The sequence below is a fragment of the Phascolarctos cinereus genome, unplaced genomic scaffold (assembly GCF_003287225.1).
Source record: "Phascolarctos cinereus isolate Bilbo 61053 unplaced genomic scaffold, phaCin_HiC Scaffold_8;HRSCAF=390, whole genome shotgun sequence".
Taxonomy (NCBI): Eukaryota; Metazoa; Chordata; class Mammalia; order Diprotodontia; family Phascolarctidae; genus Phascolarctos; species Phascolarctos cinereus.
The window spans coordinates 12367155-12392599 of record NW_027556291.1 but is presented as its reverse complement, the minus strand read 5'-3'; the positions used below and the strand labels follow the sequence as shown (position 1 = coordinate 12392599).

General features: G+C 39.1%; 1 protein-coding gene across 3 annotated transcripts in view; it reads left to right on the top strand.

Moving 5' to 3' along the window:
• DIAPH2 (diaphanous related formin 2) overlaps nt 1-25445 on the top strand; it is an 817355-nt gene that overhangs the window by 350892 nt on the left and 441018 nt on the right. For all 3 annotated transcript variants that reach the window (XM_078147949.1, XM_078147948.1, XM_078147947.1), the window contains 2 exons: nt 8283-8384; nt 21173-21412. In XM_078147949.1, the coding sequence (XP_078004075.1) occupies nt 8283-8384; nt 21173-21412 (342 nt within the window). The remainder of the gene's footprint in view (nt 1-8282; nt 8385-21172; nt 21413-25445) is intronic.

Below are 25445 nucleotides of genomic sequence, written 5' to 3'. Positions count from 1 at the left end.
TGCAGATCTCAGAACACAACCAGATTTTCAGTGCAGTGGGCTGAGAGGATAGTTTCTTTATATTTGCAGATTTCCCATTTAGAATGATTTGAATGTGAATATAGCTACCCATGGCTCTGTAAAGGAGTTCCTATCTAGTGAAGGAGGAGGTTTCCCCAGGTAGCTCACTCTTCCCTTACTGGAGTGGGTTTATTGCGACTGCTCACCATGTTTTTTTTTTTTTTACCATTGTTGTCCTTTGTGCCCCAGGAAGAGTTATGGCACTGTCAAATTGGGCTCTCTGCCCCCACCCCCATTCCTTCTTAAAGAAGTGCAAAAATGTGTGGAGCCTCAGGTGACTATCCACTTCTGTTAATGCCATGGTTTGTGAACATGGGCCCCCTATGATGAGGTTGAAGGAATTTAATTTTCTACTTGGGATGGAAACAAACATTTCTTAATTAATGAGCTTTTGAAACAGAATCTATATTAACAAAAAAGGAAAAGTACTGGCAATGCCATTTGTACCATTCCCTGCTGGGACTCTTCAGATGCAGATACTAACACACAATGGGCCAAGTGTTTTCAGGTCATCAGAAGAGTGTGACCGTTGTGTGGAAGGACTTTGAATTTCAACACCATTATTTAGAGCCTTGATGATTTGCCATTTTCTTTAAGGACAAATTGGGACCAAAACGAAGTAAAAGATGGTTGGCACCAAAAGTGTAATTTTTTTTTGATAAATATCTCTTAGCTTAATTATGAATCATAGAAATTAATTTAGAAATGATAGATTCCTCTTGCAAATAAGATCATGACATTTGTGGGAGTTGTTTTACATGCATAATGTATTGAATTACTTTTCTTTTTTAATTATAGGAGTTGTAAACCTGTATTAATATAGAATGCAGAATTAGAAAGCTTTGAGGAATTTAATTGAACTTAAATTAGAAAATGCTTAAGTCCCATGTGTTTTTGTCTGGACTAGAAAATGGATAGTCAGGTTTGAACCTAAAAGACTGGAGAATGGGCAGGACTTAGCGGCTGATTGGATGCGATGAACAAAGGACAACTTTGACATGACAGACTCTACTTACTTTTCTAGAGTACTTTAAAGTTTGCAAAGCTCTTTCCTTATAGTACTCTTGTGAAGTAGATAATAGTAACACTGTTGTTCCCATTTTATAGATGAGAAACTTGAAGCTTATTGAGCCTACATCATTTGCCCATGTTCTCACAACTAGTAACTGTTGGACCCAGGATTTGAATGCAGGTCTTTCCTAACTCTGCAACCAGTCCTGTTTCCATTCTGCCAAGCTCTAATGGGGAAAATGGTTGTGATATTGACCGAAAAAAAGGGAAATTAAGAAAGGAAATGTATTTGAAGAAAATGCATGCCTTGTGTTTTAGGCTTATTTTTTTAAAAGTATGGTGGGACATCCTAGTGGAAAGTTCCCAGCGGGCAGCTGGTGATATTGGAATTGGGTCCTTGGTCAGAGGTAGAGAGATGTTGATGGGAGGGAAAGTGATGAAGCTTCCCCCTAGGAGTATATCTACCAGATGTATGCTGTCTCATATTATACACTACTGTCATAATGACACAGTGTTAGGCAGAACAGTCTCAGTGAGTGTGGGGCAATCAGTTCTAGGGGTGCTGAGCTGAAGAGCAGTATGATGAGAGGCAGCTGGTTAGAAGGGCAGTGGATCAACACTGAGGGAGCATAAGAGCAGAAGCAGAGAAGGCCAGATTAGACTCAGGGTCTACATGGAAAGAGGGGAAGGTAGGAGCAAGGTGACAGGTTGGGTAGGAATCCCTAGAGCTGAACTGCTCTGCTCTTGGGACCACTGACTGATGTCGCCTTATGTCAGGGTTTGGTGAGATTCCTTCACGTTTATTGAGAGCCTTTTAGTTGGGCCACAAAAATGACAGGTATGGCGCTAAAACAGAAGATTGCCTTTAATAATGTTTTGGGGTATTTTTTTGTTTGTTTTGCTTTAATTTTGGAGACTGAGTCTCCATATCTTTCTCAAGTCAGAAGTAAACGGCAGCCACTCCCCATCCTGATCCTCCACTGATGAGCACAAAAACTTTGAGCTTTTCCCATTTCTGACCTGAACCACTTCTCCCCTCCTTAGTTTAGTGGCTGCCTGCTCCTTGGGGCCCACCATATGGGTGCTGGTCTTAGTGTACGCACCCACTCGTCTTTAGCCCTACTGTAACTCCCAAGTCCTGAGTTCAGGTGACCCACTGGCATTACCCTCCCCCCAGCATCAGGGATTACAGGTAACTCTATTGATGCCTAATTAGCTGTAAAAATAGTTGCTCTCTTCAGTACCATAGGGATTTCGTTAAATATGGGTTCTTCCTCCACCAGGACTCATTGTAAGCTTAGGCCTTAGGAGTTTTGGGAACCAGAAAGATTTGTACCCCAGTTTGTACCCTGGTGGCTGATGTTTTGAAGATGAATCTGTCTAAAGTTAGAATGCTTTTTAGGCATTAGGCCTAGTACACTGATGACCAGTATTCCAGTTGTATCTTCTCTGTAGTATGTAGTCATGGACAGTCATTTAGAGCACTGGGAGATTCAATGCCTTGCCTAGGGTCACAGAGTTAGCATGTGTTAAAAGTGGCACTCTAGCCCAAGTCTTTCTGGCTTTTAGACTAGCTCTACCCACTAGGGTCATTTTGCCTCTCCTTAATCCTTTCTTTATCCTTAAAGGTAAACTTTTTAAACCAGTCTCAATGTTGTTTTACTCCTACAGCAAACATTTTAATTAGCTGCTTAAGACAATAGTGGCTCTGTGGAACAGCCTTCTGTGTTCTAAGTTAGAGGTCCTATTCTGGTTTAGAACTTTTTTAATTATAAAGATAACTGGTCATACTTACAAAGCCTACAGAAAGAGATTTGGGTGGGCACTTCAAGTACCCTCAAATATGTTGGATACTTTCCTGCTCCTGATCTTGTCTTCATGTTGTCTTGCCTTCATGAAATGACCTTTTGCTTCTCAGAATGTTACTCATCCTTCAAAGTCTAGCTTAAACATTACTACTTCCATGATACCTTTTCTGATCCCTCCTAGCTAAAAATATCTTCTTCCTTTGTGCTTCTGTAAACTTGTTTTCCATTTTATCTTCTCTCTTCCAACTATTCTATTTCACTTAGAGACATCAGCTCTCTTGTTTGTACTTATCAGCTCTATGCAGATGACTCTCAGATAGACATGTTTTATCCCTAACTTCTGTGCTGACCTGCAGTCTTACGTCTCCAAGTGTCTTTTAGACATCTTGAACTGGGTGTCCCAAAAACATCTTAAACTCCACATGTCCAAAATTGAACTGATTATCTTTCCCCCTTACCCTAAAGCCTCCCCACTTCAAAACATCCATATTACTGCACAGGAGGCACCACCATCTTCTAGTCAGCCAGGCTTATAACCTAGTTGTTGTCCTCACTTCTTCACTCTCTCACCTCCTATATCTAGTCAGCGGTCAAGTTCTGTCATTTCCAGCTTTTCTCATACACTCCTCTCCTCTGATACTATTATCACCCTACTCTAGGCCCTCATCAATTCATGCCTGGTTTATTACAGTAGATACTGGTTGTTTTCCTTGCCTCAAATTTCTCACCTCTCCAATCTACTCTACACTAAGCTATCAAGTTAATCTTCCCCAAGTGCAGGTGTGACCTTATCATTCTCTTACTAATAAATTCCATTGGCTCCCTGTTATGTCAAGGATCAAATAAAATATGCTCTGTTTGGGTTTCAAAGCCTTTTATAAGCTGGACCCTTGCTACCCTCTGAGTACTCTGGGATCCAGTAGCACTGGCCTCTTTGCTATTCTCTTGGCTGGTCCATACTTGATATGCCATTCTATCTCCCCAAACTGAGCACTTTTGCTGGCTGTTCTCAATTTCTCCCTCCTTGTCTTTGTCTTCTGGCTTCCCTGGCTTGCTTCAAGTTTCATTTTAAAGTTTCCCCTTCTGCAAGAAGCCTTTCCTAGTCCTCCTTAATCGTAGGGTCTTCCCTTTGAAACTGCCCCCAATTTATCCTGTATACATCTTGTTTGTGCAGAGTTGTTTCCATGTTGTCTCCCCCTTTAGACTGTGAGCTCCTTGAGGGTAGAGACTTTGTGTTTCACCTTTCTTTGTATCCTCCATGCTTAGTACAGTACCTGGCATGGGGTAATTAATGCTTTGTCAATCTTTTTATCCTTCACAGTGTCTGAAGAAGTCTCTTACACTAGCCATTCACTAAATATTTGTTGAATTGGGCTGAATGGACTTAATCATAAAGAACCCTTAATATGTTCTTCTAATACTGGAATGACTTAATGAGATGATATGAGACAAGAAAGAAAGGTTATGTTTTGGCAAGAAGGAAAGGGCATCAGGGTTCAATACCTGCACTAAACTAACCTTTAAGTGGGCAATTAACATTTAAAGAAAATAAAGTTTGGAAGTGTTTGTGGAGTAATTGAAGAAACAGGGAAAGTAGTTCAAGGTCCCTGTTTTGTTGAGAGGAATTCTTTTTCCTCACACTGACAGTCATTGGAAAATGGAGGTTGTGATTTCTAAAAGATGAAGAGAAAAATCTATTCAAATGGCAACAGTTTCTTTGTTGGGAGAATCAAGGGGAGAGGTGCTCTCTTTAGTTTTGATTCTCAACTTCAGCTCATTGATATTTTTCAGGCTGAAGCTTGTAACCTTCCAAATCATCAACCCTCAACTGGTTTTCCATTTGCTGGACATTAAGTAATGACATCTCAAGGGAAAAAGAGGTCCAGGTGGGATGCAGTCACCTCAAGGACTGTTCATCCTTTCCATTGGCTTAGAGAGGATATCAACAACAGTGGCCTCAAGCAGGGTGCTGACTTTCACGTTTGAAATTGGGCTTTCTGTTGAAAATAGAGTCCTAAAGATGTAACTGTTTAGCGACAAGACTGACAATACTTACATCTGTCTTTCCCACTCTGCATCACAGTTTTTGTTTTGGTGGGGGTTTTTTTGGTTTTTTTTGCCTTCCAAGTAGGTGTTTGCTTTTATGTCAGCATGTCTCAGAATTGCCATCAATTACATATGAGTGTAAAAATGTGTAAATAGTGTCAGGAGACATTTAGGTGGTGCACTGGATTCCAGCACAGGGCCTGGAATGAGGAAAACCTGAGTTCAGATCCAGCATCAGACATGGACTAGCTGTGCAGTCTTGGTTAAGTCACTTAACCTGTGTTTGCTTCAGTTTCCTCCTTTGTAAATTCAAGATGGTAATAGCACCTACATCCCAAGGTTGTTGTGAGGATCAAATGGGATAATATTTGCAAGGTGCTTAGCACAGTACCTGGCACGTAGTAGGTTCTATGCATATACATTTATTTAATAGAAATACTATATGCTATACTGTACTATATTTAGCATAAATACTACATATTTCTAGTTATTATTATTGTTATCGTTGTTGTTATTATGGATTGGCCAATTGGTCACTAGTAGTCTGAGATCTGAGGGGCAGCTGAATCATTGACCGCCAGTTCACACTTCCAGCCTTATTAGAAACTTTAATCTACCATGAATTCAAGAGAAGTCATTTCATCTAGAGACTTGCTTGCTTATACCCTGACCTTACTGAGCATTGCTAGTTGTATAGTATTTGTCTTGTAAGGGAAGGAGTTGCCTCAAATGAGAAGAGATCCAAGCTCCATGAATGGGTTCACCTTTGTAGAGCTGCCAAGAGCAAACGAATGGAGTTTTCCAAAGCATAGGCAGGGTACCTGTTGCATGGAGTAGTAGTAACAGAAAAAAAGGTCTCCACGCCAAGTTCATTTCCCCATCGGGCTTTATCCATTCCATAATCTTTGTTTTAGTAGTTAAAACTTATCATTGAAATAGAGAGTTTGATGTATGCATAATTGTTTTTTTCCCTAATTTTAATAACATTATCCCTAATCTTTCTAATTTAGTTTTCACTGTAGTGAAAATCACTCAAGTTATCAGAATCAGTCTTTGTTTTCCTTAATGGAATACTTCACAAAATCGCATTAACAACAAGCAAACAAAATATGAATAATTTTCGTGCATCAACAAATATTTTGATTTTGAAAAGATAAGAGCTTTTTTCATATTTCCTTACCCCATTCTCTGGACAAGCAGAAATAAATCTTTAATCTTCACTTATCTTTTTCTGAACATACAACTCTGAATCTACCCTTTTGCTTACATTAAAAAATGTTCTGTATTTGAATAATGCAAATTATTTCCAGTCCCCACATAATTTTACAGTTATCTATGTGTCCGTATATTTCCTAAGTCACAGGCCAGCAGTATCTTGGGCTCCAAGGGAAAGTAAAATGTAGGGGGAGGGGAAAGAATGAAGAGAAAAAGAAACCAAAGCATGTGCTGTAGAAAACTCTGGACTACCCTTTCTTTGGATGTTATTTGGTGGGAGTCGGGTGCTTTGTGTCAATGTCTGTCTTATATCGTAATATCATGTTCCTAACCTATTGAAATCCTATAGAGTTTCCTCACATGTTGGTTGAAGGCCAACATGACAACAATTAGGTCTGTCCAAAAGTTTAGGATTAGCTGGAGCTGTTCAAATGAATTAATCAATTTTTATTCTCCCAGGCACCAAACATGAGTATGCAGCAGATGTTATCATTTTTGCTTAATTCCCCATTAAACATAGGGATGCATTGTGTGCATAAATAGTGCCATTTTTAATAATGGGGAATTTTCATTTAGGCCAAGTACAGTTTATCAGATTTAGGCTGGCCAGAATTTTTTTTTTTACAAAATTTTGTAAAGTGTAGGTAATTTTTGAAGATGAATTTGCATGAGGCTGTGAGCCAGTTCTGTTTTTAGATACATCCATACACATACAAGGAAACATGCCTGTATAATGTTTGCTGTAGTTGGCAAAACGTTTCCTATTAAAAATGAAGATGGAAATATTTGGCTACGTATTAAAGGCCCAGCAACTCATTTAATTTTGGAATACTATTTACATATTTATGATATAAATTAATATGATATGAACATGATACAAATGCAATGAACTTATTGTTGAATTGGAGTCCAGCAATCTCTGTCATTGGTTTATTCTGAAACCCCAATAACTTAAAGTATGGGAGTTTCAGAATAAATCATTGCATAGGCAGATGCAGGCTTTAACAGAGAAACCATAGGATTGGTCACTGAGGCAACACTATCAATGTGTTCAAACTTTGCTTTTGACCAAAACAGAAAGATCAGAGAGAGAGAGACAGAGAGAGAGAGAGACACACACAGAGAGAGAGAGAGAGAGAGAGAGAGAGAGAGAGAGAGAGAGAGACACACACACAGAGAGAGAGAGAGAGAGAGACAGAGAGAGAGAGACACACACACAGAGAGAGACAGAGAGAGACACACACACACAGAGAGAGAGACACACACAGAGAGAGAGAGAGAGACAGAGAGAGAGAGAGACACACACACAGAGAGAGAGAGAGAGACAGAGAGAGAGAGACACACAGAGAGAGAGAGAGAGAGAGAGACAGAGAGAGAGAGAGACACACACACAGAGAGAGAGAGAGAGACAGAGAGAGAGAGAGACACACACAGAGAGAGAGAGAGAGAGACAGAGAGAGAGAGAGACACACAGAGAGAGAGAGAGAGAGAGACAGAGAGAGAGAGACACACAGAGAGAGAGAGAGAGAGAGACAGAGAGAGAGACACACACACAGAGAGAGAGAGAGAGAGAGACAGAGAGAGAGAGACACACACACACAGAGAGAGAGAGAGACAGAGAGAGAGAGAGAGACAGAGAGAGAGAGAGACACACACACAGAGAGAGAGAAGCCTGTGTGCCATGTCTGGTTACTCAAATGTTAAGGGAAGTTATGCATAGTAGCCAAGAGTTGAGCATAAACAGGTGACCTTTGTCATGACCATCTTGAATGGGAACATGTTGCTGTGCCTCCAGTGCTGCATCCAAGGCCAAGAAGAGTAGCATTTGTGCCCTCTTCTGATGAGTGACCATGCCATGGGCAAGGCCTCCATTTCCTCATCAGAAAAATGGGAACAGTGACTCCTGTAGTGCCTGCCTCAGATGAGTTAATGGGTGGAAAACACTTGACACATTGTAAAAATGCTCATGAGTCCAGTGTGGGGTCCCTTCCACTGGGGAAGAGTAGACATTTTCTTTATGCTAGCAAAGAGCCATAGTGAAAGCTTTGTCTTAGATCTCCTCTCCTGAAATATTTGTCTTTACATATAAATACTAGGACCTACCTAACAATACGTTTGTGTATACTTATTACTTTCTTTCAGAACCTGGTAAAGAATCTTCCTGAGCAGAAGGAACTTAGTGCCTTAGCCCAACTGAAGGATGAATATGCTGACCTCTGTGAGCCAGAACAGTTTGGAGTTGTGGTATGTAGTAGAGAGACCCACACAGTCAGCTCACAGTTAGCATTTGCTACAGATGTTGACAAGAAAAGCATTCTAGTTGCTTATTGAGTTTTGTAATTACTTTTACTGTTGTTCAGTTGTTTTAGTTGTGTCTGAGTCTTTGTGACCCAATTTGGGATTTTCTTGGCAAAGATACTGGAGTGGTTTGACATTTCTTTTCCAGCTCTTTTTACAGATGAGGCAACTGAAACCAACAGAGTGAAGTGACATACTAGTCAGTGTCTAAGCCCAGTGTCTGAACTTAAGAAGAAGAGTGTTCCTGACTTCAGGCCCAGCACTTTATCTACTGTGCTGCCACACTGCCCAAATACTGTTTTCAGTTACACTGACTGTCAACACATACATTTTTTTAAAAAAGTAATCAATATTTATCTTTCTCCAATTACATATAAAAACAATTTTTAACCTTTTTTTCTGAGTTCCAAATTCTCTCCCTCCCTCCCTTTCTTCTCTTCACCTTCATTGAGAAGGCAAGTAATTTGATAGAGGTTTTGCATGTGCAGTCATGCAAAACATATTTCCATATTAGTCATGTTGTGAAAGAAAACATAGACCAAAAAAAAGAAAAATAGAGAAAGTTTAAAAAAAAGAATGCCTCAATCTGCATTCAGACTCCAGCAGTTCTTTCTCTGGAGGTGGAGAGCATTTTTATCATAAGTCCTTCGGAATTGTCTTGGATCATTGTATTGCTAAGAATAGCTAAGTCATTCACAGTTGATCATTGTACAACACATATACTTTTAAATTATTGCTTATCCTAGTCTGGAAGCAACCAAGAAGCTGAACGAATTTCATTACAAGTCCTTAGGGCACCTGATGAGATGTGCTCCATGTCATGACTTTGGTAGTTCATCATAGAGCTAAGCAGTTGGCATCTTTTATGCTATTCTTGTACTCCAGATATTGTAGGTTGATCGTTTTCCTCAAAGGAGGGTCCTCTGACTTAGAATTTTATATTTCCAAAATCCAGTTTTAGATTAAAGTTTGAGAGGATACTTACAAAGCAGATTATGACAAAACCCTTGTTTTTGAAAATGTGAAAACTATTTATTATGCACACTTGTACTTTAATGCATTTGCTCACTCAAATAGATGTAATAGGATTGTGCAGTGCTAGGTGGCGCAGTGGATAGAGCAGTGTACCTGGAGTCAGGAAGACTTGAGTTCAAAGCTAGCCTTAGACACCTACTAGCTGTGTGACCGTGGGTAAACCGCCTCTATTTGCCTCAGTTTCCCCATCTGTAAAATGGAGATAATGTTAATATGTACCTTCCAAAGTTGTAAGAATCAAAGGGTACAATATTTGTAAAGTACTTTCTATACCTTAAAGTGCTATATAATTATTAGCTATTATCATTATTATTATCATCATCATTATCATTATTATACCCATAGTATTTAACTTAGAGCATCAGAAACAATCCAGGTGACCAGGTAAAAAATTCTTGGTTAAGTTTTACTTCAGTTGGAGTTTTAGAATTAAGGGAAAAGTCAACCAAATTAATTAGGCATTAAATAGAAACACTTTAAATGACATAATACATCAAAGATCAAAGATTTCCTAGATCATAGTACCCCTGGAACATTCATCTGTGTGTGATGGTTGTGTGTCTTCAGTCAGAATACCATCCAGGTTCTTGGAAGGCATTTTTCATGAATGTAGTTTATCTTGGGAAAATGTATTAGTTTTCTAAAGAAGTCATTCAGGAAGAATCTACTTGGCATCATAGTGAAGAAACAAAGTTTGGAGACGTAAAATAACAATAGAGCTTTGGAACTAAAAGCAAAATATAAAATGGAGCAATTTTCTTGTTTATACTCGTAACCATAAATAATTCTTTGTGTTTGAGTACATGAAGAGTAACTTGGCCATTTCTTTTTGCTGCCCACCATTCTTACACACCCACTTGTTGGAAGATCAAAGACATTATAAAGCAGTTTTTGTAGGCAGTGAGTGATTTAATACACCACCATCTGAAATACCCAGAGAAGTTAGTGAAATATCACATTTAGGAAGGAAATTACTAAGACAATAATTGTGTCCCTAAATTTCAGCTTTATAGATTGATTATGAGAAATGTCATAAATAACTCCAATTGACATCTTCCTTGGATGCCTCATTATGACCTTGAGACTACACCAGGGGAATGTAAGCTCTACCAAATCTAGCCCAGCTGGAAAGGCTTGGAGGAGGGTGGAATTTAATAGGGAACTGTTTTCCCAAGGACTGGCCTGCTTCAATTTGGAAAGGAACGTCTCTAGGAAGGCATTCAGGAAGCATCACTATGTGAAGAGGTATTCATTTGGGGGCTGTTTTTGTTTTTGTCCGGCATTTCTAGAGTTCAAGCTCTTTCTACATCTTGATTTCTTCATCTAATATATTAACTATCGCTCCTAGCTTTGTGTTATCTCTGAATTTGATGAGTATACACACACACACACACACACACACACACACATATACATACACATATACATACACACATATGTATATATATATTTTTTTCCAAGGCATTTATAGAAATTACTGTGAAATATTTAATAGGAAAATGCTGGGGCAAATATCCCATGGTCTTCCTCTGCAGACTTTCTTGATTGTAGTGTTCATCTCTTCGTGCTCTTTCAATTTGTTCTTTCAGGTAGTTCTAAACTGATCCAAACGCAAGAATATGAGAGGCTTTTTTAAGTGCCTTCTTACAAGTGTCCCCATCTACTAACTTAGTAACCTTACTGAAGAAGATGCCTAATAGATTACATTATCTGTTAGCGTAAAAATGTAGTTGAATTTTACTTTTACCTAGGATTCAGCATGACTTTTTCTTTTAAAAGAAAATGTTATCATTTAATTGGATTAGCAACTGTCTTTATTATAGGAAAAAGTTCAGTAGGGGCAATGACTTGTGTTATTAGTAAGAATATATTTCAGACACAAGTATAAGAGAAAATAAGATGTTACACATTGAGTTGAAAAAAAGTAGATTTCTTAGCATCAGTACGGTGTTTTCATAATTTACCTTCATCACATAATCAGTGTGCCCATCAATTTTAATAAAGGTCAGATATTTAAAATGCATTAAGCAGAGGAATATATTGTAATTGGGTTACTTACTGAAATATCCAACTTGATATTTGTTCTGTTTCTGAATGAAAATTGGCATACCACATACATTTTCATAGCTTTAGAACAGTTATATGTTAAAGCAAGCATTTGTATGCTTTTGAAGTATAATCTTCTTTTCAAGTGAAAATCACAATCAGTGTAATTTCTGCTTGTGACAGACACTTGGAGTCATGTCCTTATGGGATTGGTGATGTTAATGTACTTACTGGTATAGGAGTTGTCAGCATAAGTGTAAGCCAGTGGTTCTCCAAGCATAATCCTGGTGGTCCCTAATACCCTTTTAGAGGGTCTGAAAGGTCAAACCTCTTTTCATAATAATGCTAAGATATTTAAATTTCTAATAGAGTAAATATTAATAGATTGTAACCCACATGAACAAAAGTTCTTGGGAAGTCTTCAGTTTTTAAGAATGTAAAGGGGAAGGGGTTCTAAGACCAAAAAGATGGAGAACCACTGTCTTAGACTCATGCTAGGAAGAGGACATAAGCTCTTGCAAGTTTGCCTAGAAACCTGATGAAAATCCTGGCATGCCTGGAATCCTGGCTTCCTTCTGGAGTGGGCTAATAGTGGTTTGCCTGGGGAAGCCTGGCCACACAGCCTGCCAATGGTTCACTCCCTAACCTTTCCCTTTCAGTTTCTAGTTTAGGACATCATCTTAATTACACATATTTCCTTGGCTTTAAGAAAAATCCATAAACCTTATCAGGAAAGGCTATGACAGTTAGAATTCCCAGCAGGAGTGTGGAATGTTGAGTATCTCTAGCTGGGGATGCAGACCCGTACTGTGTATGTCTATTAAACTAACACATCTTCTGAGGAAAGGAAGGCAATAATTAGTTCTTTTAGTAATCGGTACTTTGTTTTTCTGACTTCAAAATTACCCATATTTTTTCAATTAAAGACATTGTGAAGCTATAATCTGACAAGAAGACATGGAGAGTTGAGCACATGAAAACCTTTACGATGGAAGGCCTGGATTACCAGCACCTGCTGCTGGCCCATTGGAATTCTTACTTTGTGTTTTAAAATGTCTGGGGCAGGAAGGCCACTGCTTTTCTAGTGACATTTGGAAGCACCATTCCCAAGCCAAGATGAACTGAAGTGGAGGCATTCTATTAAAGAATGCATAATCGGGTAAAAAGGGAATACTCATTTTCCCCCTGGATCCTACTGGGTTATAAGCTCTCTGAGAACAGAAAGTAAGCTGGATGTTAGCAAAATATTGTGTGGCTCCCAGTGCCTGGCACAGTGCTTTGCACACAGTAGGTGTTAAACAAAGGTTTATTGACTTGAACAGATCATTGGTTTTCATACAGAATACTGGATTCTCTGGGGTGTTAGCAATGTAGTATTTTTCACATTTGCTTACTCACTAATGAAGTCACATGTTTTTTCTTTCCTTCTGATTATTCTGTATTTTCTAATGTAATGTCTTTAGTACATCCACTACTTTTACTTCTCATATGTATGTATATGTGCAGTATGTTCATCTTGAGAGGTACCTTAATTTTCTCTGGAAAAAAAAAAACAGTTGGCTTGATGGTTTTTAGAGGGACAAATTGGTTACATAAAGTCTTCTGTATATTATAATTTTCCCATGCAGGCTTTCATGTTCTTGTTCCTTTTATTTTTTTCCTCCTAATTCATGTGCCTATTTCTGTCAGTGCCACTGCCATTAACTCAGTCACCCTGGCTGTTATCTTTGCCTCCTTCTCCCTCACCACCCACATTCACAGCATTTTCAAATCTTGTTGATTATATCTTCACAATACCTTTCACAGACCTCCAATCCTTTCTATTTTTAGTGCAAATGCCTTAGTACAGGGCTGCATTGCTATATCCGAGGACTATTTTAATCCATTGACAAACTTTTATTAAGTACCTGTGTTGTACAAGTCCCTGTACTTGGTACTGAGCCTATAAAGATGAAAAACAATAGAGTCCCTACCTCGGAGGAGCTTATGGTATCATCCAAGGATGTGACATCCTATACAGCTCAGTATCATATTGCAGGCTACCATTCCACATGCATGGAAGGCACTCCTTCCTCTCTTCTACTTCTGGGAACACCCAGCTCTTTTCCAAGGCTCAGCTCAAGTGTTATCTCCCAGGAGGGAACAGAATTTTCTGGTTCCCTCTAGTTGTTAGGGGCTCTCCCTCAATCATTTTGTATTTCTTTTCTATATGTAAAGGAGGATTGGCACCTGAATTGGTAACCTCTCCCCCCCCCCCATTAGTCCTTATATCTTTATTAGGTGAGAATCTCTCTATTGAGTCAATTGTAAGGATGAACTGAGTGAGAGCAAGGCCTAGACCCTTTTGTTGAATCAATTAATCAATCAAAGGCTTTAGTTTAGATGCAGAAAACCCTTAATTTAGAACTTCTCAGATAATATCTTGGTTCTCATTTCCTTAAATCTAGTTACCTTTTTATATTTTTCTTGACTCCTGTGTTTTCAATTTTTTTTTCTGCTCAGTTTTGATTGAAAGTCCTCTATATTATTAAAGTTCCATTTTTTCCCTTGTAGGATTATACTCAGTTATTCACGGTTGGAAGTGTAATAACTCTCAAGAGTCTTCTCTCAAATTGTATTCACTCTCACGAATTGCAGTCCCAGAGGGTAGACTACTTTCAGGGCTCCAGGGGCTAAATACTGTGGGTGGCTGTTTCTACTGCTATAGCTCATAATGCCCTACTGTTAAGCTTCCTATTTACAATAAGTCAGTAGACTTAACTACCTTTTATTAAAAACACGTACTAAGATGTATCACATTAATATGCCACAATTTGTTCCATCTTTCCCCAGTTGACAGGTATCCCCTTAGTTACCAAATCTCTGCCAACACAAAAAGTAAATATTTTTTAACATAATGGGTCCTTTTCTCCCTTTGTTTGATCTATTTGGGGTGTTGATATCACTGGGTCAAAGGGTATACACATTTTAAGAACTTTGGGGGAATAATTTCCAGATTATTCTCCAGATTACTTTCCAGAATGACTGAACCAGTTCACATCTCCACCAGTAGCATATTAATGCACCTATTTTCCCATAGCACCTCCAGAATTTTCCTTTTTTGTTAATTTTGCCAATTCAAGGAGTATAGCAGTAGAACCTCAGAATTGTTTTTAATTTTCATCTCTTTAATTATTAGGGATTTAGATAATTTTTTCATATGGCTATTAATAGTTTTGATTTTGTTTTCTGAAAACTGCCTATTTATATCTTCTGACCATTTGTCAACTGGGGAATATCTCTTATTCTTGTAAAGTTGACTTAATCCCCTATATAATCTTATAGTCATCTGTAGCTTATCTTGGTATACACTGTCAAATCTTCACCCAAACCTAATTTCTGCTGGACTTCCTTTCAGTTTTCCTAACGATTATGAGTTCATGCCCCAATAGCCAGGATCTTTGTGTTTATCAAACAGTAGACTGCTGTGTTCATTTGTTTCTGTATACTGTGTACCTGATTTGTTCCCCTAATCAACTCCTTTTCTTACCCAGTACCAAATTGTTTTCATGATTATAGCTTTGGAACACAAATTAAGATCTGGTACTGCCAGGCCTTGTTCCTTCCCACTTTTTTCTGGTAACATTTTAACTGATTTTTTATTTCATTAATCACATCGTCTAAATTGGGAAAAAAATATAATGCCTATTTGCAGATTCTGTGTACAAAGGGTATGTTTCCTTTTTTGTTATGCTAATTCTTGCTGCATATTTTTGGACTTAAAGTAAATTCTGAATGGCAGTATTTGGTGTGCATGTAGGTTCAGGGCTCTCTTGTAATAATTTTGTTACCTTCTCAGAGGTCTGGAGCCCAGAGTTTCCTAACTGTTGCCCGAGATATATTACAAGAAAGGAAAGGGCGGGGGGGGGGGGGGGGGACGACTCTCTATACAGAAGTATCTATGGCTCTTTGATTGGTGCTAGCTAGTAATTGGAAATAATTTCTGTTTCCAACTATTGCACAATGATTGAGTAAGTTATTGTAGGTTATTATAATATATTGTTATGGTACCATAAAAATGGCACATATAAAGAATACAAGGAAATCTAGAGAGATCTGTATTCCACAATGAAACATTTAGTAAACAGTATCAAAGAGAAGCAGACATACATTATGTGTAAGCAGTAAAGACAGCAGACCCTTCTAAGTGAGTGGTTTGATTCACTTGAAAAAGAACTGGATTTGGAGTCAGAGGGCCTGGGTTCAAATTCCATATGACCTTGGGCAAGTCACTTCACCTCTGTCTCAGTTTCTATAAAATGAAGGAGTTGGACTGATACCTAACATCCCTTCTAGTCACAAATAAATGTACATATACATATATATTATTGTGCTTTTTTTGGTATAAAATTACATTTGCCTATTTTAAATAAAAATGAAAATTGTTTACATTTTTGAGTTTTAGCATGGAATTTTGATCCATCTTTGCTTTAATAGCTCACTTATTCATTTTGGACAAGAATACACACACACACATGCACACACACACTCATACATGTAAGAAAGAGCATTGGATTTAGAATCAGAAGACTTGGTTTCAGATCCCATTGCCACCACTTACCAACTCTGTGGCCACTGGAAAATCACAACCTCTCTGCTTCAGTTTCCTCATCTGTCAAATAAGAAAGGGCTGCTCTAAATGACTTCTGAGGTCCCTCCCAGCTCGAAAAAGATGAGCTTAAGAAAGATTGCAGGCTAATGATAGGCTCTCTTTCTACATACAGCAACATAGTTATAGGGATCCCTTGGTTACAGGGACTAGTCTATGTGCACATGCATGAGTATGAGCACACATTGGTATGGGCTTTAATGTTTGTTGCCTTTTTCTGCAAATGAATGTGACGTTGGGATTGCGGAGTAGTATTCACCAGCTGCGTAGGTAGTGAAGTGTATGAGACTTAGATTATAAACAAAAGTACGTCCAACTCTGTGGGGAAATAACCCACTTGTAGCTGCTCTCACTGCATTTTTTTTTAATATGGTGTAAATCAGCTCAAGAAATGAGAGCCCCTTGATGTGGTTTTGATAGACAAGTACCTGATAACACAAATAAATCTCTGCCATAATACACCACCGTGGTCAATGTCCCACAGCACTTCAAGGAATGAATGATAAAACAAAGAATGCCAGTCATCTGCAGTGCTGCAAGGGATGACAACTGAAAACAAACATATTTCAACATAGTTTTTGTTCTATTTACTTACATCACTTAGGTGTACTCAAGTGCCTTTTAATAATTCTATACCTGGCTGGGGATGCATTATTTGTATACTTTAGTTAGCCTAGCACACCGCCTGGCACCATAGCAAACTTGTTTAAATGAGTGGAATCAAAGACTTGTCTTAAACAGGAAATGTTGTTGCCTGTTTTGTCAGTTTCCTGCTGGAATGGAGTCATTGGCTTTCTCTTGTCTGTGGGATTCCGTGTAACCTTCAGCCCTTTGGAGAGTAGCTCCAAGTGATCTTTCCAGGCAGATTGCGCCGCACGCCCCCTCAGGCACTTGGTGTTCCCGCCAGGCTGACCTGTTTGTTGTTCTCCATTTTTACCTCTGTGCTTGTGACTCTCTTTTGCATCACTTCACCCTCCTGGCATCTTAGCTCTCTTCAAGGCTCAGCTCAGGTGCCATCTCCTCTAAGGGGCTTCTCCTGATTTGCCCCTGTTGTGCTTCCTTTCCCCGTCACTCACCCTACCCCCAGGACTTAGTATTTATTTTGTATGCTTTCTCTAATTCCTTGTATGTGTACATGAAGCTACTGCAGGAAGGGGTCACTTTTATCCCCAGAAGTCTAGCATGGGCCTGGCACATAGTGGTACTTAATAACTATGTGTTGAAGTGTGGAGCTATCTTTTGTCTAGGAATGGGTTTTGTTTGCATAATTATGCTACCTTCATTTGAAATGCCCTTCTTGATTTTACAAATCTCATTTTTGTACATTCTAATCTTTGATTCTCACTGGAGCCCCTATTCAAAAAGTCAGGTCAGGGTTGAGCTTGTCATGTGATAGGAAAGAAAACTAAGGCTCAGAAGGTTAAGTAACTATGTGCTCTGTCACTTTGGCCACCATATTTCATCTGCCTTCTCCTTCTACCTCTGCAAGCACAAGACAGTCTCACGTCAGTGAGTTTCTCACAGAACCTGTGTTTTGAAGAAGGCCTCAGAGTAGCCATGTGTCATTCTCCACATTATACCAGTATATTCCTCCCTCCTCATGGGTACTTCCTTCCCATTTTCCAGTTCCCTGTTATCTATTGTCTTCCCCCATAAGAGTGAAAGCTCCTTGAAGGCAGGGGCCATATGTATCCCCAGTACTGTGTCTACCACTGTGCTAAGTGCTTTTATTTGAGGAACACAGTACTGATAAACTTTTAATAAATGCTTATTGACTGACTTGCTCAAGTAACATATCTAATGAGTGGTGGAACCAATGTGAGGGAATGATACTAAGGGAAAGAACTCCCCAGGATGAACTCTGACTCTTGGGAACAGACTTTTGGCTTTCTCTTAATATTGGAGCAAATCTGTTAACTTGTCAGTGTCTGCACAACTCTCCAAGTTGTGCAGAAGATGTGAATGTGCATTGCTAGAGAGAGATTGCTCATTTGGGAGTCCTGAGTTAGTGAAACCACAGGTCTAGTTAACTATCCCTACTAACTGAAGCACCATGAATAAAAATAGGAAAGTGAGACAGTCTCTGTTCTCAAGGAACTCGTTCTATTTGGGAGAGAGAGACCGCGCATGTGGAAGAATTCAGCTGCAGGTTGGTTAGAAGAGTTTAGTGCTCCCAAGGGGGCAGCTTCAGGGTGGATGGCAAAGCCAGTTTATGGGTCATTAGGGTACATTGTCAATTCCTGGGAGTCCGGTGGGTATGATAACAGAGCAGATATTAAGGCCTAGTGGACTAAAGAGTATAGTGATAATAAACATGTCTTTATTAAGTGCTTATTATTATCCTCTATCTTATTGGAAAGATTGTAATTGGAAGCTCCCTGCCCATACAAGGACAAGGGTGGAGAGAATTAGAGAGTCCTGATCCATCACTATTGGGAAGGAAGGAACAGGCAGTTCATAGTGCTGTGGAGTTCAAATTTGACACCAGAGTTACTACAGACTTGACATTGGTCAAGCCACTTAACCCCTCTGAGCCTCAGTTTCCTCATCTGTAAAATAGGAATAATAATAACTGCTTCGTAGGGTTGTTATAATTTTCAAATGATCTGACATGTAAAATTCCTTGCAAACAATAAAACAACATATTAATGCTAGCTATTTTCATGGCAGCTAGGTGGTATAGTAAATAAGAACACTGGACTTCCAGTAATGAAGATCTGAGTTCAAATTCAGCTTCCCATACTTACTAGCTGTGTGACCCTGAGTACGTTACAAGAGCTTTTTTTTTTTAAAGCAGAGGCTGAATAATTCATCCATTGGCAAGGGGGTGCAATATATGTCCACGAATGTTGTTTTGAACTTTAAATTTCAAAGAATGAATTAGGAATATGAATTAGTAGATCATAATCAGCATATACTACTTGTTTGGACAAATGCTAGGTGATTATCTGAACATACAGACCTTGAAGGTATATTGCTTTTATTTATTTGAAAGAATCCAAAAAATAATAAATTAATTGTGTAGAATTCCTGCTCCATTAGTGAGGTGGAATATTGGAAAATGGGCTGGAATATCCCACATAAAAGGGAATGGAAAAGAAGTGGCATCAAAATGTGAAAGCCTTTATTTGACATGTAACTTAGAAAATGGTGATCTGTAAGTTCTTGTCCAAAATCTACTATACTCGGACAGAACTGGGTCATATGCTAAAATATCTAGGGACAGGATGAGACCCCCTCAACCAAGAGACTTCACATAATCTTCTGTCTTTAGAATTACTCTGCAGATCACCTTTTTTATTTGGAAAGGATACTCATTCAGAACAGTGATGCCCACCTCACAGGGAATATGTTAAAGAACCAAAGTGGTGATCTGAATGAAGTGGGCCAGGTTGAGAGAATGAAGAGAAACAGGGATTTATATTTCCCGACCAAATTTGGTTATAATTTTCCCCTCTGATCAAATTACAAGAGCTCCAACAAAGGTTGGATTATGCTTTTCCAAGGGGAAAAGACAGATGGAATTAGGCTTTAGTTCAAAGTGCTATAGACTTCCCTGTGGAGGCTGCTGAGTGGTACTGTGGATAGAGGTCTGCCCTTGGAGTCAAGAAGGCCCAAGTTCATATCCTGCCTCAGACACTTGCTAGCTGTGTGATCTGGATAATTTGCTTAACCTCTCTCTGCTTCAGTTTCTTCATCTGTAAAATGGGGATAATAATAGCATCTAATTCACAGGATTATTGTGAGGATAAAATTTTACACACACACACACACACACACATACACACACATACACACACGCACACACATATATTACAAAAACATATATGTGTGTATATATATACATATGCATTCTCTAAAGATCTATAGAAACGCTAATAGCTATTTTTATTATTATTCCTATTTTAGTGGTCAAATCTCTTTTTAAACATCAGGCCAAACAATATTTGCTAAGTACATACTATATGTCTAACACTGTGCTTGGAATAAGGAATGTGTATGAATATCTTTGTGATTAGAAATTAGAATCCTTCTTTTGTTTGTTTAGAATATGCTTCTGTCTTAGCCTAGTTACTCATTGCTAGACCAAAAATTGTTATGTGTAGGCCCGGTTTTTTTATTCATAGGTTATGAAGGATTAAGAAGGCATTCATAATTGTGGCAACTGTTCCAAAGGGAATGTCTAATGTGCACTTAGGCTCTGATACAAGTAATTAAAACCAAGATGAACTGCTTTGGACAAAATCAATATAAGGATCTTCGAAATGTGTACTTGAAAGTACGTTCCTATGATTTTACCATGACACATTTAGCATCCATATCTTAACAAGTGTTTGAAATTCTTTATAAAGAATATGAATGTTTAATATATATGTGTGTGTATATATATACATATGTGTGTGTGTGTGTGTGTGTATGTGTGTGTGTGTGTGTGTGTGTGTGTATATATATATAAAAGAATGGAAATCTAAGGAGCACTTCATACTCTTGAAAAATGTATTAATTGCTCAATCACAGCCAGTCTGAGGATTTTAAACAGCATATCAATAGGTAATTTCTTAGGAAATCAAGCCTCACCAGTGTTGTTTGCCATTGCTTTTGGCCTACTCGTTCCTCTCAATATCCTGCAGCAGATTTTCCTAAATCATCTTGAAGAAGGCCCTTGAAAGTATATGCGTTTGAGGAGGCCATTAATAGTGCAGTCAGCGTACGTAAATGCACCTGTCGAACATGACTGTTTCTCTAATGAACGTGGTCACTTTCATTATACTGGGTTGTCCAAGGTGAATAGCGCACTGTTTTCAGAGAAACTTCTGGTACACTCTCCCAACTGGATATCTAAGGAAAAACATAAGGTTAAAAAGACCCTTCTGGGAGGTACAGCTTATGGAGTTGTTATAATCCAGAGCTCTGCATGAGCTTCTCTCTTGCCAGAGGGAACTCTAAAGGAAACTTTCTTTTTTTTCAAATGTGCATTCTTACGGAGAATCCCTTTGTCTTGCAGATGAGCTCAGTGAAAATGTTAAGACCTCGTCTCCATAGCATCCTTTTCAAGCTCACGTTTGAAGAACATGTAAACAACATCAAACCGGGTATCATGGCAGTAACTCTAGCCTGTGAAGAAATGAAAAAGAGTGAAAGCTTTAATCGACTCTTAGAGCTGGTACTCCTGGTTGGCAACTACATGAACTCAGGGTCCCGAAATGCCCAGTCGCTGGGTTTCAACATCAACTTTCTTTGTAAGGTAGGTTGAAATGTAATCACATTGGCAGAGAAGCTGTTGGTTGTGGCTACTTGCATTACTGATTTAAATTGTTAAAAACAAAACCACACAGAAACAACAAAGGAAAGACTGAGTTAGGAAAACAAGCAGAAAGTTCTTTTGTGCTCCTTCCATGCCATGACCCTCATAGCCTTGAATTCAGGTGTCCTAGTATTTTCCTTTCTCAGAGTGTACTTTTAAATGTGATTTAGAAACCTGAAAATCCAACCTTCACACGAGTCATAATGAATATGAATCACTCTTTAAGCTCTCATTTTATTCCGACTAAGACAAAATAAAAGATTATTAAATAAATGGAAAATGGATGAGATGAGGTTGTTGAATACTTAAGCCTTTGTATGCCCAGACATGCATGCAAATTAGGCATGGCTTAAGTAGCTTTTACCCTGTACAGAGGCTGAATTGTAGTGCATCTGGAATATGAGGATTGGGCATGCAACCTTTATGTTCCTTAGCAAAATCTCACAGCTCTTTTCTTTATCTTTGAGTTAAAAGTGATCCCCTCTTGCCACCCCTAAATAAAAAGTAATGCTTTGGCAGTTATCACGTGTATGCTTGTGTATTAATAGTTTTTCAGTGATTTGATTTATTTCCGTTTTCAACATTTGCTAGTTCCAGGATTCTCTTGCATTAATTGAAAGTTTGAAATCTGCAGTGTATTGAACATGTTACATTATGACTTGATGAGTGCTCTGATATTGGGGCAGGAATCTAGGTCTGCCTGACTTCTCAGCCAAGGTGGCCATTTATTAAAGAGCATAAACATTGGAGTTGGGGTCAGAGGCCCTAAGTTCTTCTGCTCTCGCCATGTGACCATGGGCAGGTCTCCCAACCTCTTTGAGCTAGGACCATCCTTTGTAGATTATATTTGTATTGCCCTAGTGTCTCCTAGGATTGTTTTAAGGAAAACACCTTGCAAATGACAGGAGCCTAGGTTAATGTCCTGATCCCAGTGGCCATCTAATCCAACCTCTACATAAAGGGAATCTCCTCTTCCTGAAGATCTCCAAGGAGGGGAACCCTCCCACATCTCTTTTGGGGCAGCTCAAGTTATTAGAGTATCAAATCTAAACTGGCCTCTCTGCACCTTCCATCCCTTGCTTCTGGTTCCTGCAAAATGGAACAAGTCTCATCCCTTTTCCCCATAAAAGCCTTCAAATGTTTGAAGACACCAATCTTTTTACCTTGAATCTACTTGTCTTCAGGCTTAAACATGCCCAAGTCCTTCAGCTGCTCCTCGAGGGCAGTGACCCCAAGGCCCTTCACCATTCTAAACACACTCTAGTTTATAAACGTCCTTAACCTGTTGTACTTAAAAGTGGACACAGATGAGGTCTGATTGGGGCAAAGTACAGCAGAATGAGCCTCTCCCTATTCTTGGAAACTATGCCCCGTAAGTGCAGTACAGGATCATATGTGCTTTTTTTGGCTGCCTCATTGCCTTATTAACTCATACTGACCTTGGTGTCTACTAAAGCCTCCCAGTCTTTTCCAGAACTTCTGTTTAGCCATGCCTCTCATATCTTGGACTTAGGAAGTTCATTTTTTTTTTTTTACCAAAGCACAAGACTTTCATTTGTCTCTGTTGAATTTCATCATATTTGATTCAGCCCAATGCCTTTGGCTATCCTTGGGATTATTTGGGATCCTTGCTCCATCATTCACTGTGTTAGACATCTACCTCAGCTTTGGGTTATCTGTAAAGTTGAGGAACCTTTAAACAGTACAGAACCAAGCCCAGATCCCTGGGACTCTCCACTAAAGATCCTTTGCCACATTGACATCGAGAGACTTATTACCAAGACTTCTTAACAGTAACAAGGCTTCTTTGAGCCTGGCCATCCTGGTTCTGAATCCATTGGGAATTGTATTAGCAGCAAACCTTGAAATACCTCAAATGTGCTTTTTAAAAAGAAAAAATGAACCCTATGTTGTTTAACAGCTCATTTAAGATTTTACTGTAAGATTTCTGCCAAAGTCTTGCTTGTTTGTTTTTAATGGAAGAGTTCAACCACTGTGGAAGATTTTGAGAAACACAGATCTTCTCTCTCTTTCTCCATCTTTTCCATAAGATGGTATGAGATACTTTAAAAAAGCTTCCTGAAAATCTGGATAAAGTACCTCCCCAGCATCCCGTTCCTCCTCTCATGAAAAGAAAATGTGGTTTATCTCCCCTGATCTACTCTCCATGAAGCCATTTGCCTTCTTTGTAATCACTGCTTCTGATTCTACATGTTCACCCACTGTCTCTTTAAGAATTCCTTCTGGAATTTCCCCCACAATCAGAGGCATCCTCACTGGCTTATAGTTTACACTCTGTGCTCTTCCCCCTTTTTTAGAAGTTGGAACGTTATTTGCCCTTCTCCAACCATGTGCTAGCACTCCTGTTTTCAGTGATCTTTCCAATATCATTGACAGTGGCTCAGCAGTTCCATCTGCCAGGCCTTGCAGGGCCAGGTGATGTGAATTTCATAGGGGCACCTGGGCCTTTTTAACTATGGCCTCATCTTTCTGTTTGTCGCTTTGTTCCTGACAATTTCAGTGTAGAAGGGAGTCTCCTTGGCCCAGTGGAGTAGCTTTCTCTGCCTTCTCTCTTTTGTACCATCTACCCCAGGTGAAGCCCTACCCTTTCTTGGGAGTTACTTTTCCTTGGAATATCACTACAGAATCCCAAACCAAAACAAATCTTGCTTTTTGTTATCCTTAGCTTCTCTCGACAGCCGTAGCTCATTCCGGGCCTTATAGCATTCCTGACACTATGTCGGAGTACTCTGCCTTGCTCTTATATTCATCTTCTGTTACTTAGCTTTGCTTCCATCTTCTGCACATTTCTTTTTAAAATCTAATTTGGCTTGTGAGTTTCTTATGCCTAGACATCAGTCTCTTCAGACAAATCTCATTTTTCCTCCTCATTGGAATTGTTTCTCTTTCTGTCTTCAGAATTTCCTTCTTAAGCATTTCCCATCCCTCCTGGTTGACTTCGCTTGAAGCATTGTAGTCCATGAGATCATCTACTTATGTTTCCCCTGAGCCTTTTGAAACCCCCACCTTTTGGTCACGAAAGAGGTTCAGTAATTGATTTTTTTTTTCTTTTTGGTACAGACCTGTGAGTTAGATGAGGAAACTCATTTTACAGATGCAAATCTCCAACTATTGGGCAGCTTTTAGTTGAAAACTTGCTAACAAGGGGAGTTACCCATCTGTGGAATGGGCTGCCTTAAAAGGTGCAGAGGCTAGTTAACTTTCTGATGCGTATGATTTAGTTGGGGTTTGGTTTGTGTATGAGTTGGACTGGATGACTGCTCAGGTACCTTCTAATGTTTGGTTTTGTAATCCTGTGATTCTGCTCTGCAGTTTTGAGGCTAGGAGAGTTGCTCAAGGCTCTGAGAAGGGGACATGATTTGCCAGTGTGGGTCTGAGGAGGACAGTGAACCTGGGAAGGCCTTTGTTCCATCAGAACAGTGTGGTGCACTGGAAATGGCACTAGGCAAAGGAACTGTTTCAAAACTGGTGTCTGAAAATGACCACCCTTGTGATCTCAGACAAATTGTTGAACATAACGTGGCTGGGATTAAGTTTCTTAATCAGTAAAATGAGGGGCTTCTAGGAGATTGCCTCAAAGGACCCTTCTAGCTCTAACTCTGTCATCTAGGGATCCTCCTGGCCTTGTGTGTAGTTAAAAATTTAAAGAACATAAAAATATATTGAAACTAAATATTATCTAAATCCCTAATTTTTATTTTTAAAAAAATGTGATTTGTTAGTATAGCACCTTCGTTTCCAAATACCTTCTTTCCCCTGAACTATCTCTTCTACTAAAGAAAAACTGAGAGAGAAAGAGGGAGGAGGGGGAGTGAAAGAGAAAATGAGGGGGGAGATGTGGATAGAGCACCAGCCCTGGATTCAGGAGGACCTGAGTTCAAATACGGCGTCAAACATATAACACTTACTAGCTGTGTGACCCTGGGCAAGTCACTTAACCCCGTTGCCTAGC